At 42.8% G+C, this 15,600-nt stretch overlaps 1 protein-coding gene across 1 annotated transcript in view; it reads left to right on the forward strand.

The window, feature by feature from the left end:
• The window catches only part of acad8 (acyl-CoA dehydrogenase family, member 8), a 97,132-nt gene that overhangs the window by 18,612 nt on the left and 62,920 nt on the right, over window positions 1-15,600 (forward strand). The window contains exon 3 of the mRNA XM_052040047.1: window positions 887-1,056. Coding sequence (XP_051896007.1) covers window positions 887-1,056 — 170 coding nt within the window. The remainder of the gene's footprint in view (window positions 1-886; window positions 1,057-15,600) is intronic.

A 15,600-nucleotide genomic window follows, 5' to 3' on the forward strand; every position in this document is an offset into this window, starting at 1 on the left:
TCCCACTGCCTAGGAATAGTTTAGATAGGTTTGGGGGGGGAGGGGGGCAGCGGAAATGAAAGCGGTTCCAGGAACATCGGAGGCCTGGCAGCAGGCTGAGGGTCCTGGGCACTGCAGTAGGCCAGCTCTGGTCTGTGTGCAGTCTGTAGCACTTACTGGGCATTGCAGTAGGCCAGCTGTGGTCTGTGTGCAGTCTGTAGCACTTATTAAAATATTTTAAAACTCTTGAGTTTTATATCATGAATGTGCACAGCTCAATGTTTTTATAAAAGGGTGCTTTTTATGTTTGTTGCTTTTGAGTAGTGATGGCCCTGGTATTAATGCCTCCTTATTTAGTGACAACTAGAATTTCTGTTTGGACTCCTTTGGAAGATCGGGGCTACTGAAAGCAGACACTTGGATCATTTTTTTTTGAAGCATTGTAAACAGGCTGTGCAAGCACCACTGCTTGCTTCAACTTCACAATGGGTCTGACTTGTGAATTTTTTTGTCTACTAAACAAACTCAAGGTTCCAAAGTGTGATAGGACTAAAACCATTTTCACTGTTCGTTTTGGGAATCCATTGCAATTGTGGCCTTGAAATCTGCATCCATTATTTAATGTGAGTTTGCTACTGTCTTTGAGCAATATCCTGGTATTAATGTTCACTGTGTCCTTGTGGTTATAATACTTGTTCCTTTGAGAACACTGCCTTATAGAGAATATTCTGTGACTATATCTGCAACCAAGCCTATAAATTGCTTTCATGAGTGTGAACAGTGGGTCCACACAAAGGATACTTCATCAGCTACAGAAAAAATGGCAATTCAAACTATACTTTCTCACTTGTCTGATATTTTTGTGGAATGATGATTATCATTATCCTTGCATTTTAATATTTGATAGGAAATCTTCCCTGTGGAGACAATGAGAAAGGCTGCACAACTTGGGTTTGGTGGGATTTATGTTCGCCCAGATGTCGGTGGATCAGGACTGTCACGACTGGACACTTCCATCATATTTGAAGCATTGTCAACAGGCTGTGCAAGTACCACCGCTTACATGAGTATTCATAAGTAAGTCGATGTGGGAATGATTCCCAGACAACAAGATGCTGTCAGCAGCAGCAGACCCTCGCCAGGCTCCGTTGTTACTCGTGCAGCAGCTGCATAATCTGAAAGAAGGCTGGAGATGGGTTATCAAAATGACCTTCAAAGTGCTGAGTGACTTGGAAAAAGAGGAAATATAGAGGGCTTGGGTGGATTTGGAAGTTGGAGCATGCAGGTATTGGGAAGAGAAGGATGAGGCGGGGGAAGAAGTTTGGGGAAACAAATGGGCTTGGCTGCAGTTCTAGTGATCGAGGAAGGAATAAAGATTTTGGCAGTGTAGCAAGCATAAGGGGTGTATGGAAAGGATGGTGTGTAGTGAGGGGGTAGAGGTTGCAAGTATGGGAAAGATCATGAGGAAGGGTTTTAAGGGTTTAGGCTTTAAAGCCAGGATGGTAGGGCATGAGACATGGTTAAAGGCAGGACCGACAACTCAACATTCCAGGCTGTGGAGTTTTTCAGTGCTACAGAGGCGCATGGGGAATAGAAGAGAAGGGGATGTTGCAAAATTAAGGAATCTATTATGAACTAGATGTACTAGGAGGCTCTTCAATGGTGCCATGTACATAGGGCTTAGAAACAAAAAGGGGGCAATCACTTTGCAAGGATATACAACAGGCCTAGGAGTCAGCAGGACATAGAGGAGTACTATGTAGACCAATCAGAGAAGTGTAATCATAATAGGGTTATAGAAGTAGGGAATTTCAACTCCCTGGATCGTTTTAGTCTGAAAGGCTCAAAGGGGGTGGAATTTTTAAAGTGTGTCTGGAAGAGGTTTTTGAACTGATACAGAGGTAGTCCTTGAGAGGGGGAAGTACTGGACCTACTGGAGATAATGATCATAACTCTTAAATTCAAGAATTATGGAAAATAATAAGGAAGATCTGGAAACTAAGGTGCTGAATTGGGGGAAGGTTGATTTCAATGTCATAAGACAGGCCCTGGCAAAAGTAGACTGGGAGGAGCTGCTTAGAGGTGAGTCTACATCTGACAAGTAGGAGTCATTTAAAAGTAAAACAGTGGTAATTCAGGGCAGCATGCTCCCATAAGAGTGAAAGGTAATAACAAGTCACAGGAACTCAGGATCTTAAAGGCTATTGAATACTAGATTTTAAAAAAAAACAAGTATAAAGCAAGTAAGCACAGTGGCACAGCTAGTACAGCCGCTGCCTCATAGTGGCAGAGACCCAGGTTCAATCCTGACCTCTGATAATATCTGTGTGGAGTTTGCACGTTCTCCCTGTGACCATGTGGGTTTCCTCCTATACCCCAAAGACGTGCAGGTTGGTAGGATAATTGTTCACAATAAATTGCCCCTTTCTGGTGGGTGGTAAAGTCTGGGGAGAATAAAAAAAAAACTGGGATTAAAAGGATTATTGTAAATAGGTGTTTCATGGTCAGTATGGACTTGGAGGGCCAAAGAGCATTTCCGTGCTGTATTGATGCCTCTGTAAAGAGATCTGAAAACAAGCGAAACCCTCTAGGAGTATCGAAAGTGAAGGAAGGGTACTTCCTTGGAAGGGAAAGAGGGTGCATGCAATATCACTGGCAGGCAGAATTAAGGAAAATTCTAAAGCATTTCATAAGTACTTCAGGGTATGAGGGTAACCAGGGAAAGATGAGGGCCCATTATGGACCAAAGGGGCAATCTGTGTGTGGAGTCTGAGGACGTAGGGGAGGTGTTAATTGAATACTTCTCATGCATATTCACAAAGGAGAAGGACATTGTAGTTGGAAAAGAGACGACGACATTCTGGAACATGTTATCCTCGATAAGGAGGAGGGCATAAGTGGGCACAAAGGTGGATAAGTCTCCAGACCCTGATGATATGTATCCCAGGCTGCTCTGGGAGGCAAGGGAGGAGATTTCTGGAGCCCTGAGAGATGACTGGAGGTCAGCAAATGTAGTATAAGGGAGTGGGGATAAGCCAAGTAAGTAGAGGCCTGTGATTCTAACATCAGTGGTAGGGAAGTTCTATGAAACAATTTCTTGAGATGGGATTAATCAGTGTAGTTAAAGCATAATAATTGCTTTATTATGGGGGCGATCCTGTCGCAGCAATATGTATTTTGTTTTTTTTTTGAAGAGGTAGCAAAACGTATTGGTGAGGGTAATGCTGTTGATGTGGTCCACATGGAATTCAGTAAGGCCTTTGACAATGTCCCACATGGTAAGCTGGTCCAAAAAGTTGGAGCCCATGGAATCCAAGGCAAATTGAATTCAAAGTTGGCCTACTAAAGGAAGCACAGGGTGGTGATTGTTTTTTTGCAGTTGAAAGTCTACGGCCAGTGGTGTACCACAGCGATCGGTGTCGGGATCATTACTGTTTATGGTAGACAATGATTTGAAAATGATAAGTAACTTTGCAGATGACACGCAAATCAGTAGTGTTTTGATAGGAGGCTAGTTTTAGACTACAAGATGATATCGATCAGTTGGTAAAATACGCAGAGTGGTGGCAGATGGAATTTGTAGAGCCTTAGTTATAGAGTCATACGGCATGGAAGCAGGCCAGTTGGCCAACCATGTTCACCCTGACCTGTGGGCTCCCAGTGTATCAATCCTATCTCCCAGCACTTGGCCCATAACCACCTATCAAGCTGATTCAAGTATTCATCTGGACACCTCTTAAATGCTGTCAGTGACTCTGCTTTTATCATTCTCTCGGGCAGTGTCTTCCGGGTACTCACCACTCTGGGTGACAAAGGTCCATTCAATTCCGCTCTAAATCTCCTTACCCTAAGTCTATATCCTCTCGTTTGATCTACTATGGGAAATGGCTTCCTCGGTCTACCCTATCTATACCCCTCATAGTTTTATGTAGCTCAATCATGTCCCCTCCATGAACTCCACTCCAGGAAGAACAGACCCAGCTTCCCCATTCTCTCCTCATAACATCCTGGTGAATCTCCTCTGCATCCTCTCCAGCACCATCGCATCCTTCCTATAGTGTGGTGACCAGAACTGCATGCAGTGCTCCAGCTGAGGTCTAACCAATGTTTTATAAAGTTGGAGCATAACCTCCCTGCTGTTGTATTCATTGCCCTGACTAATGAAGGCCAGCATCCCATATGCCTTCTTAACCACATCTACCTGCACTGCCACCTTCAAGGATGTTTGGACTTGTAAACTAAAGTCCTTCTGTTCCTCAACACTCCCTAAGACCCTACTAGTCATGGTGCATGCCCTAGCCTCATTTGTACTCCCAAAATGCATCACCTCACATTTATCTGGATTATACTCCACCTGTAATTTCTCAGCCGATTTCACTAATACATCAAAATCACCCTATAGCCTAAGACTACACTATCAACAACTACACCATTCTTGGTGTCTTCTGCAAACATACTGGTCATGCCTCCTACATCCACATCATTTATGTACACCACAGACAACAAGGGACCCCACACTGATCCCAAGTCACAGGCATCCAATCACAAAAGCAGCCCTTTACTATCACCACCTCTCTCCTATTGCCAAGCCAATTTTGGATCTGATTTGCCCACTTACCCTGGATCCCATGGACCCTGACCTTTTAGACCAGTGTCCCATATGGGACCTTTTCGAAGGCCTCACTGAAGTCAATGAAGCCCACATCTACTGCACTGCACTCATCAATACACTTTGTGTTTTTTTTTGAAGAGGTAACAATCAGATTGGTCAGACAGGATCTGTCTTTGACAAAGCCATGTTGGCTGTCTCTGATTAGTCCCTGCCTTTCAAAATGATCATTATTCCTGCCTTCAGATATTTTTCCCATTAATTCCCTACTACTGGTGTTAGGCTCACAGGTCAGTAATTACCAGGCTTTTCACTGCTGACTGTATTTGCCATCCTCCAGTCATCTGCTGCCTCACTGTCCAGCGAAGACTTAAAAATCTCAGTCAGAGCCCGAGCAATCTCTTCCCTGCCTCCCAAATCAGTCTGGGATAAATCCCATCTGGCTGTGAGGATTTAAGCCTGCAAAGGCATTGAGTACCTCCTTTTTATTCATGGAGACTTGCACCAGAATTTCACCTTCCACTTCACTGAATTCTCCAACTACAAAGTCTTGTTTCCTTTGTGAGTACTGATGAAAAGCATTCATTTATGACCTCATCTATACCTTCTGGCTCCACACACTGATTGCCCCTGTTGTCCACAATGCGTCCTACTCTTTCCTAGTTATTCTTTTGCCTTTGGAGACATGAGACTGCAGATGCTGGAATTTGGAGCAACAAACAATCTGCTGGGGGAAGCAGCATCCATGGGAGAAAAGGAATTGTTGACGTTTTGGGTTGAAACCATGCATCAGGACCTGAAGCAGGGTTTTGACCTGAAACATCAACAAATCATTTCCTCCCACCGTTGCTGCTTGACCCACTGAGTTCCTCCAGCAGATTGTTTGTCATTCTTTTGCCGTTTATCTAAATCTAAAGATGTGTAGTGAAGTAGAATGTCCATGTGCCTCAAGCATTGTTCAGTAATGAACCAACGTAGAAATCTGAAATATTGCATGCAAGTTAGATTTAGCATAAGGATGTGCACTACACTCTTAATTTTTCTAAAACCTCCATTGCTGGCCTTCCATATCCCAAAAGGGGTCTAATTTTAATATTCCCCATTGAAAATTGATGAGCTTTTTTTCAGATCTTTTTCTGATGTACTAAATGTTTGGGTGGATTTGACTTGAGTACTTTTGGTCTACCTGACCCACAAAGAGAAACTGAAAATTTGTGCACAGAGTTTCTGCAGGAGACCAGCTGTGATTTAAGACAAATATATTGGAGAGAAAGGACCAAATTTAGTGAGAGACCAAAGAAATGCCTCAGATGCTAATACGGAGGCTGTTTACAATGATCAGGGAATCTGTTTTTGGATACTGCTGATGGAACTGGAAAAACTTTCCTTACTAATCTACTTCTGGCTTATGTTCGAAGACAAAACCTGATTGCCTGGCCTTTGGATCATCGAGCAGTGCTTCAACACTTTTGACGGGGAAAAACTGCACATTTGGAATGTTCATGTTGAAATGTTGTAAGATCTTGGGCACAATAATGGGAGGTATTACTTTGGGATAGCTGGAAATTTTCTTCAAATGCCACCAGTAATTCCATGAGCTACTCAAGCAAATGAATTGAAACTTTGCATTAAAGCATCATATATTTGGGAAAATGTTGAAAAGTGATGTGTGAGTGCATTTGGCAGACGATCCATCTGTGAGAGACTTTGCTTCACGTTTACTCAAATTGGGGAAATGGGAAAGTTAAACACAAAGACTCAATGGGAATAATTTCAATGAAAAACTTGGGCCAAATTGTTACATCACTTCATGTTCTGCTGCAAGCTGCTTTCCCAAATGGCAAACAACACTATTTGAATTGCCTTAAAAGAGCAACTTTACACCAAAAAATGATGCTGTACAGGCCATGAATAAAGACCTTTCAAAGCTTCATGGACAGCCTGCACAATGTAAATCTATTGACAGTGTGACAGACATTGAAGCTGTACAATTTTCTGTTGAATTTTTAAACATGTTGTAACCATCTGGTGTGCCATATAATCTGGAACTAAAAGAACTTCAATCATGCTACTGAGGAATTTGGTTTCATAAATACAATGCAATGTCAAGAATATCAATTTAAAAATTACTACAATAATGACTGAAGGGAAAATGAAGGCATCCCTCTGATACTAATTATCCCATCCGATCTTCCTTTTCAATTCAAGCGACTTCAGTTCCCTGTTCAACTTAGTTTTGCTGTGAGCATTAACAAGGCGCAAGGGCAATCATTGAAAATTGTTGGCCTTGCTCTTAAAACTCAATGCTTTTCCCATGGTCAGCTACATGTTGTTCCAGAGTTGGAGATGATAAATAACCTGCAAGTTTTTACATTGGATTTGAAAGAAAGAAATATGGTGTATTTTGAAGCACTTCAGTGAAATCAGGGAAGTTTACATGTTGTGCATGGGTACATACCTACTTAAGGAGAACTATATTAAATGTAATTTTTGTATACATATTTATTTTCACTTTGTTTTTTATTGCTAACTTTAGTTAAACTGCATAATTTTAGCCTAATTATATTCATGGATAATTATATCTTTAAGTTAGATTTTATTTCATTTACAAGGAGTAATATAAAACCCAATGGCATGGAAATAAATGCAAACATCATTATTGCCAGCAGAACGCAGCTAGTAGACTTAAAAAAAACATCTTTGGGTTTACTTTAATCCTGTCCGCTAGTGGTATTTCATGACCATTCTTTGCCTTTGACAGTGTGACAGAAATTGAGGCTGTACAATTTTCTGAATTTTTAAACTCAAGCTTATAGTCCAGTAATGCTCCTTCCCTTGTTAGTCTGTCTATGTACTGCATCAAAAAGCTCTCCTGGACACAGCTCAAAAATGCTGTCCCATCTGAGCCTTGTACATTTAATCCTGATAAATGTAAGGTGTTGCACTTTGGATGGATTATTAAGGGTAGGATGTACACATTGAATGGAGGGAACCAAGGGAGTACTAAAGAGCAGAGGACTTTGGTGTTTTGGTCCAAGGGCTCCTGCAGGTGGCAGCATAGTTAGAAATGGTGGTGTAGAAATCTGTCAGCAGGGCAAAGAATAAAAGAGCAGGGAGATTATGGTATTACTTTATAAAACATTGGTTAAGCCACAGCCAGAGTACTATGTGCAGTTCTAGCCACCACAATGTAGGAAGAATGTGATTTCACTGGAGAAAGTGCAGAGGTGGTTCACCAGGAAGTTGTCTGGGATGGAGGGTATCAGTTATGAGGAGAGACTGGAGAGGCTATTTTTATTTGCTTGGAACTGAGATGGGACCTGATAAAGGGATATAAAATTATGAGGGGGTATAGATAGAGGAGATGATAGGAAACCTTTCCCTTCCGCAGAGGGGTCTAAAACTTACAGCAGGAGTTGAGCGGGGCAGCATCTCTTCCAGATGCCTACCTGAATGAACTTGGGGCTGGCTCAGATGCAGAGTTGTGCCTTGTAAGTGTGGAAAATGAGCCAGATCCATTCCGTGGATGGAACAGTTGTGGAGTGCTACAAAGTTCTGGTGCAGAAGTGTTGCAGGGAGGACCACACTTGCAATCCAAACCAGTTCTGTGGGCCACTCCTGAAAATGATAACTTACTGTAAACAGAAATAAACTGATATTTTTAGGCTTATTTTAAAGAAGTAAATGTCATCATCCGTGCAGGAAGTGGGTTCATGATAAAAGTGGCTGATTTTTAGATTGGAGGATGTAACGGTTAAGACACTTGGGATTAGTACTGGTACAGTCATTTATAATTTATGTAAGTGCACCATGAAAATTAGCACATCATGCAACTTCTGTTGTTCTAGAACTTCCTTTCACAGTTATCTCAAGAGTGTCAACAATACTTTGAGCATGTGATGGGCACTACCAGGCTGAATGTTGTGCAGCATGTTAATCTTAGCTGTGCAATCACATCAGCATCTCGATCCTGCACACAGTGGCACTATGACAACAGTTTAAAAATACTTTCTCTATTCTTGTTAAGTATCTGGTTTTACTTGTTGGCCAAAGTTACATGGCTGACATTCTGTTCAAAGTAGAAGGCAACACACCTGAACCCCAGACTCTTAGAACTGAACAATTTCAGGAAATTGTGTGTATTCGTTTTCAGAAACAGTTATTGGATAAATATTACAATAGTTTATACACAAGCACAATATCAGTTATTATATAGACACAGTTGTATCAGTGGAGTTTAAATAAAGGAGTGGCATCATTGGAGTATGTGTTATTGGCACTGTATTAGCGCAGTGGAAATAGAAGCACTGTATTTGTGTAGTATTTGTGTAATATTTGTGTTTTATCAGTGAAATGAATAAACATTTGCCCGATATACAATAATCTTGTATATTGGGCAACTGCTGTATTAAAATTTTGCGTAAACTTCAAAAGGAGTTATATCTGTGTATTTAGGTAAATGGGCATATATACACAGGTGGTATATCATTAGACTGAAAGCAGTATTTTATCAAAGGAACTTGGTATTGGTTTATTATTGTCATTTGTACCAAGGTACAGTGAAAAACTTGTCTTGCATACCGATCGTACAGGTCAATTCATTACACAGTGCCGTTACATTGTTTTAGTACATAGTGCATTGAGGTAGTACAGATAAAAACAACAGCACAGAGTAAAGTGTCACAGCTACAGAGAGAGTGCAGTGCAGATAGACAATAAGGTGCAAGATCACAAGGTAGATCGTGAGGTCATAGTCCATCTCATCACACAAGGGAACCGTTCAATAGTCTTATGACAGTGGGAGAGAAGCTGTCCTTGAGCCTGGTGGTATGTGCCCTCAGGCTCCTGTATCTTCTACCTGATGGAAGAGGAGAGAAGAGAGATGACTCAGGTGGGTGGGGTCTTTGATTATGCTGGCTGCTTCACCAATGTAGTGAGAGGTAAAGAAAAAGCCCAAGGAGAGGAGGCTGCTTTCTGTGACATACTGGGCTGTGTCCACAACTCTCTGCAGTTTCTTGCGGTCCTGAGCAGAGCAGTTGCTGTACCAAGCTGTGATGCATCCAGATGGATGCTTTCTATGGTGCATCGATAAAAGTTGGTGAGTGTCAAAGGGGACATACCGAATTTCTTTAGCCTCCTGAGGAAGTAGAGGTGCTGGTGAGCTGTCTTGGCTGTGGCATCTACATGATTTGACCAGGACAGGCTGTTGGTGATGTTCACTCCCAGGAACTTGAAGTTCTCAACCCTCTCGACCTCAGCACCACTGATGCAGACAGGTGCATGTACACCACCCCCTTTCCTGAAGTCAACATAGAACAGTACAGCACAGGAACAGGCCCTTCAGGCTGTCTGTGCTGAGCTTGATTGAATGAATCCCTTCTGTCTGCATATTATCCCTCCATTCCCTGCATGTTAATTTGCCTTTCTAACAGCCTCTTAAACACCCATTAGAGTCGCAGAGTAATACAGCACGGGAACAGGCCCCTTGGCCCAACTGGACGCTGACCACAGCATCCTCTCTCCTAGTCCCAGTTGCCTGCATTCAGCCCATAACCCTCCAAGTCCCTCCCCTCCATGTACCTATCCAAATGTCTCAAACGTTGCAATTGTACCTGCCTCGACCACTTCCTCTGACACTCATTCAGGTACTTGCTACTGTCTGTGTAAAGTAGTTACCTCTCAGGTCTTTTCTAAATCTCTCCCCTCTTATATCTGTGCCCTCTAGTTTTGGACTCTCCAACACTAGAGAAAAGACTGACTGACCACCTTATCTATACACCTCATGATTTTATAAACCTCTGTGAGGTTGCCCCTCATTCTCCTATGCTGCAAGAAATAAAGGTCCAGTGTGGCCAGCCTCTCCCTATAACTCAGACCCCCTAGTCCAGGCAGCATCCTCGTAAATCTCTTCTGCACACTCTCCAGCTTGACAATGTCTTTCCTATAACACGGTGACCAAAACCGTATACAGTACTCCAAGTGCGGATCAACAACAACTTATATAACTACAAACTGATGTCCCTACTCCTAAACCCGATGCCCTGACTGATGAAGGCCAGCATGCTAAACACCTTCTTCACCACCCTGTCTACTTGCGCGGCCACTTTCAGCAAACTGTGCACTTGTACTCCCAGGTCCCTCTGTTTCACAACACTCTCAGTGCCCTGCCATTCACTGTATAAGTCCTACCCTGGTTTGAATGTCCAGAATGCCTCACCCCTCACTTATCTTAAGTTGAAATCCATTTGCCATTCCTCAGCCCATCTCCCTAACCTTATTATACCTGCTTCCACTAGCATCCCTGGCAGCGCGTTCTAGGCACCTACTACTGTCTGTGTGGGGAAAAGAAACTTGCTCTTATACAATCCGTTTAAACTTTACCCTCTCACTTTCAAGCTATGGCCTCTAGTATTTGACATTTCTATCCTGTGAAAAAGATTCTGACTGTCTACCCTATCTATACCTTTCATAAATTTATAAACTTCTATCAGGTCTCTCCTCAACCTCTGACATTAGAACCATAGAGCACTACAGCACAGAAAACAGGTCATTCGGCCCTTCTAGTCTGTGCCAAAACGTTATTCAGCTAGTCCCACTTACCTGCACCCAGTCCATGACCCTTCAGACCTCTCCCGTCCATGTATCTATTCAATTTATTCTTAAAACTTAAGAGTGAGCCCGCATTTACTACATCAGTTGGCAGCCCGTTCCACACTTTCACCACTCTTTGAGTGAAAATGTTCCCCCTAAACCTTCCCCCTTTCACCCTAAAGCCATGTCCTCTCATACTTATCTCTCCTAATCTAGGTGGAAAGAGCCTACTCACATTAACTCTGTCTATGTCCCTCATAATTTTGTAAACCTCTATCAAATCTCCCCTCATTCTTCTGCGCTCCAAGGAATAAAGTCCCAACCTGTTCAATCTTTCCCTGTAACTCAACTCCTGAAGACCCAGCAACATTCTAGTAAATCTCCTCTGCACTCTTTCAATCTTACTGATATCCTTCCTATAGTTAGGTGACCAGAGCTGCACACAATACTCCAAATTTGGTCTCACCAATGACTTATACAACCTCACCATAACATCCCAACTCCTATATGCAATACTTTGATTTATGAATGCCAGGATGCCAAAAGCCTTTTTTTACAACCCTGTCTACCTGTGACGCCACTTTCGGGGAATTATGTATCTGAACTCCCAGATCCCTTTGTTCCTCCGCACTCCTCAGTGCCCTACCACTTACTGTGTATGCCCTCCCTTGATTTGTCCTTCCAACATGCAACACCTCACACTTGTCTGCATTAAATTCCATCTGCCATTTTCTGGCCCATTTTTCCAGTTGGTTCAGATCCCTCTGCAAGCTTTGAAAGCCTTCTTCACTGTCCACTACGCCTCCAATCTTAGTGTCATCAGCAAACTTGCTGATCCAATTTACCACATTATCATCTAGATCATTGATATAGACAACAAACAACAATGGCCCCAGCACCGATCCCTGAGGCACACCACTAGTCACAGGCCTCCAGTCTGAGAAACAATCATCCACTACCACTCTGTCTTCTCCCACACAGCCAATTTCGAATCCAGTTTACAACCTTTCCATGGATACCTAGTGACTGAACCTTCTGAACCAACCTCCCATGTGGGACCTTGTCCATGTATGCAACAACCACAGCCTTTCCTTCATCTACTTTCTTGGTAACCTCCTCAAAACACTCTACAAGATTCGTTAAACACGATCTACCACGCACAAAGCCATGCTGACTATCCTTAATCAGCCTTTGGCTGTCCAAATACTTGTATATCCGATCTCTCAGAAAACCTTCCAGTAATTTACCTACTACTGATGTCAGGCTCACCAGCCTGTAATTACCTGGTTTACTTTTAGAGCCTTTTTTTATCAACGGAACTACATGAGCTACCCTCTAGTCCTCCGGCACCTCACCCATGGCTAAAGACATTTTAAATATATCTGCCAGGGCCCCTGCAATTTCTACACTAGTCTCTCTCAATGTCCGAAGAAATATCTTGTCAGGCCCAGGGGATTTATCTACCTTTATTCGCTGTAAGGCAGCAAGCACCTCCTCTTTAATCTCTATTCCATGACACTACTGCTTGTTTCCCTTCCTTCCATATCCACGCTGCCAGTTTCCTGAGTTAATACTGATGCAAAAACCGGTTTAAGATCTCTCCCATCTCCTGAGGTTCCACACGTAGACGACCACTCTGATCTTCTAGGGGACCAATTTTGTCCCCTACTATCCTTTTACTCTTAATATACTTGTAGAAACACTTCAGATTTACCTTCACGTTATCTGAATAATGTGAGAAAACAATCCAAGTTTGTCCAATCTCTCCTTATAGCTATTCCAGGCAGCACCTTGGTAAATCTCTTCTGAAGCATCTCCAATGCTTCCACATCCTTCCTGTAATGGGGCGACCAGAACTGCACATAATACTCCAAGTGCGGACTACCCAAAGTTTTATTCAACTGCAGCATGACTTCCTGACTGTTATACTCCATGCCCCTAGTGATCAAAGCAAGTATGCCGTATGCCGCCTTTACCACCCTGTATACTTGGTTTGCCACTTTCAGGGAGCTATGGACTTGGTCCCGAAGATCCCTCTGTATATCAATCCTCTTTCAGGTTCTGCCATTAACTGTGCACAAACAAGCACGTTACCTCTGGAATATAACCACTGGTGCCGTAACATCAGAGCATATGGTTTAGCTGTGCAGTACAGTATATGCATTTGCACTCAATGTGGACTAGATAGGCAAGTATTATATCAATGGAGTAGGGCGTTTAATATTACACAGACACCAATTTAGTTGAATATATAAACAAGTATTGCATCAGTGGAGTTTATATACTAAAACTTTATCAAGCATTATCAACTATATATGCAAGTAGAGTGCATTGACAGGAAACTACAGGCCAATGAGTCTGATATCGGTGGTGGGTAAGTTGCTGGAGGGGATTCTGAGGGATAGGATCTACCATCATTTGGAGAGACATTGTCTGATTCGGGACAGTCAGGGGAAGTGGGAAGTCATGTTTGACAAATCTCTTGGGAGTCTTCGAGGAGGTAACCAAGAGGGTAGGGCAGTGGCTGTTGTCTATATGGACTTCAGTAAGGCCTTTGGTAAGGTCCCTCATGGCAGGCTAGTCTGGAAGGTTAGATCGCATGGGATACAGGGGGAAATAGCAGATTGGATTCATAATTGGCTCAGTGGTAGGAAGCAGAGGGTGATGGTTGAGGGTTGTTTCTCAGACTGGAGGCCTGTGTCTAGTGGTGTGCCGCAGGGGTCAGTGCTGGGACCTTTGTCATTTGTAATTTATATAAATGATTTAGATGTGAATGTACAAAGCATGGTTAGTAAATTTGTGGATGATACTAAAATAGGTGGTGTTGTAGACAGTGTAGAAGGTTATGAAAAGTTACAGGGGGATCTTGATCAGCTAGGTGTGTGGCTAAGGACTGGCAAATGGCTTTCAATCCAGCTAAATGTGAGGTATTGCATTTTGGGAGATCAAACCAGGGTAGGACTTGTACAGTGAATGGGAGGGCCCTGGGGAGCGTTATGGAACAGAGGGACCTAGGAGTACAAGTGCAGAGTTCACTGAAAGTGGCATCACAGGTAGATAGGGTGGTGAAGAAGGTGTTTGGTATGCTGGCCTTCATCAATCAGGGCATTGAGTATAGGAGTTGAGAAATTATGATGCAGTTATATAAGGCACTGGTGAGGCCTCACTTGGAGTATTCTGCACAGTTTTGGTCACCCTGTTATAGGAAAGATGTTATTAAGCTAGAAAAGATTTACTAGGATGTTGCCTGGACTTGGGCACTTGAGGTTGTGTTGACTAAGACTTTATTCCCTGGAACGTAGGGGATTGAGGGGTGACCAGAGAGAGCCATATAAGATCATGAGGGGCATAGACAGGGTGAAAGCACATAGTCTTTTCCCCATGGAGGGGGTGCTAAAAACAAGAGGGCATAGGTTTAAAATCAGAGGCAAAAGATTTAAAATGGACATCAGGGGCAGCTTCTTCATGCAAAGGGTGGTGCATATTTGGAATGAGCTGCCAGAAATAGTGGTTGAGGTGGGCACATTAGCAACGTTTAAAATCCAGCTGGACAGGAGAGGTTTAGAGAGCTATGGGCCAATCGCGGGCAGATGGGATTAGCTCACTGGGCAACACAGTTGGCATGGGTGAGTTGGGCTGAAGGGCCTGTTTCCATGCTGTATGATTCTATGACTAAGATTGTATTGTATATATACACAAACACTGATGTCTGTAATAAAACAGAAAATGGTGGAAATATTCAGCACACTAGGCTGCATATGTGACAAGAGAAACACCATTAATATTTCAGGTAATTGAAAATCAGTGATATTCATAGGCCGCATCTCCATGGAGTAGATATGCAGGTTCTGTGTTTGAGGGGTATACACATAAATATTATACGTTGAAGTGCTGTGTCAATAGACTGTAAACATGATGTCTATATTATTGTAGAATATACAGCAACATTTTTCATAGAACCATAGGACAATACAGCACAATACAGGCCCACTACTCTGTGTAAAAGAAAATTGCCCCCGCACAGCCCACCATGTTGTGCCAACCTTCAAACCACACCTAAGACTATCTAACCCCTTCCTCCCACATATCCCTCTATCTTAAATTCCTCCATATGCTTGTCTAACAATCTCTTGAACTTGACCAACGTATCAGCCTCCACCACCACCTCAGGCAGCGCATTCCATGCCCCAACCACTCTCTGGGTGAAAAACCTTCTTCTGACATCTCCCTTGAACTTCCCACCCATTACCTTAAAGCCATGTCCTCTTGTTTTGAGCATTGGTGCCCTGGGAAAGAGGCGCTGGCTGTCCACTCTATCTATTCCTCTTAATATTTTGTATACCTCTATCATGTCTCCCCTCATCCTCCTTCTCTCTAATGAGTAAAGCCCTAGCTCCTTTAGTCTCTCCTCATAATCCATA

This window comes from Pristis pectinata, chromosome 27, assembly GCF_009764475.1.
Source record: "Pristis pectinata isolate sPriPec2 chromosome 27, sPriPec2.1.pri, whole genome shotgun sequence".
NCBI classification, from domain to species: Eukaryota; Metazoa; Chordata; class Chondrichthyes; order Rhinopristiformes; family Pristidae; genus Pristis; species Pristis pectinata.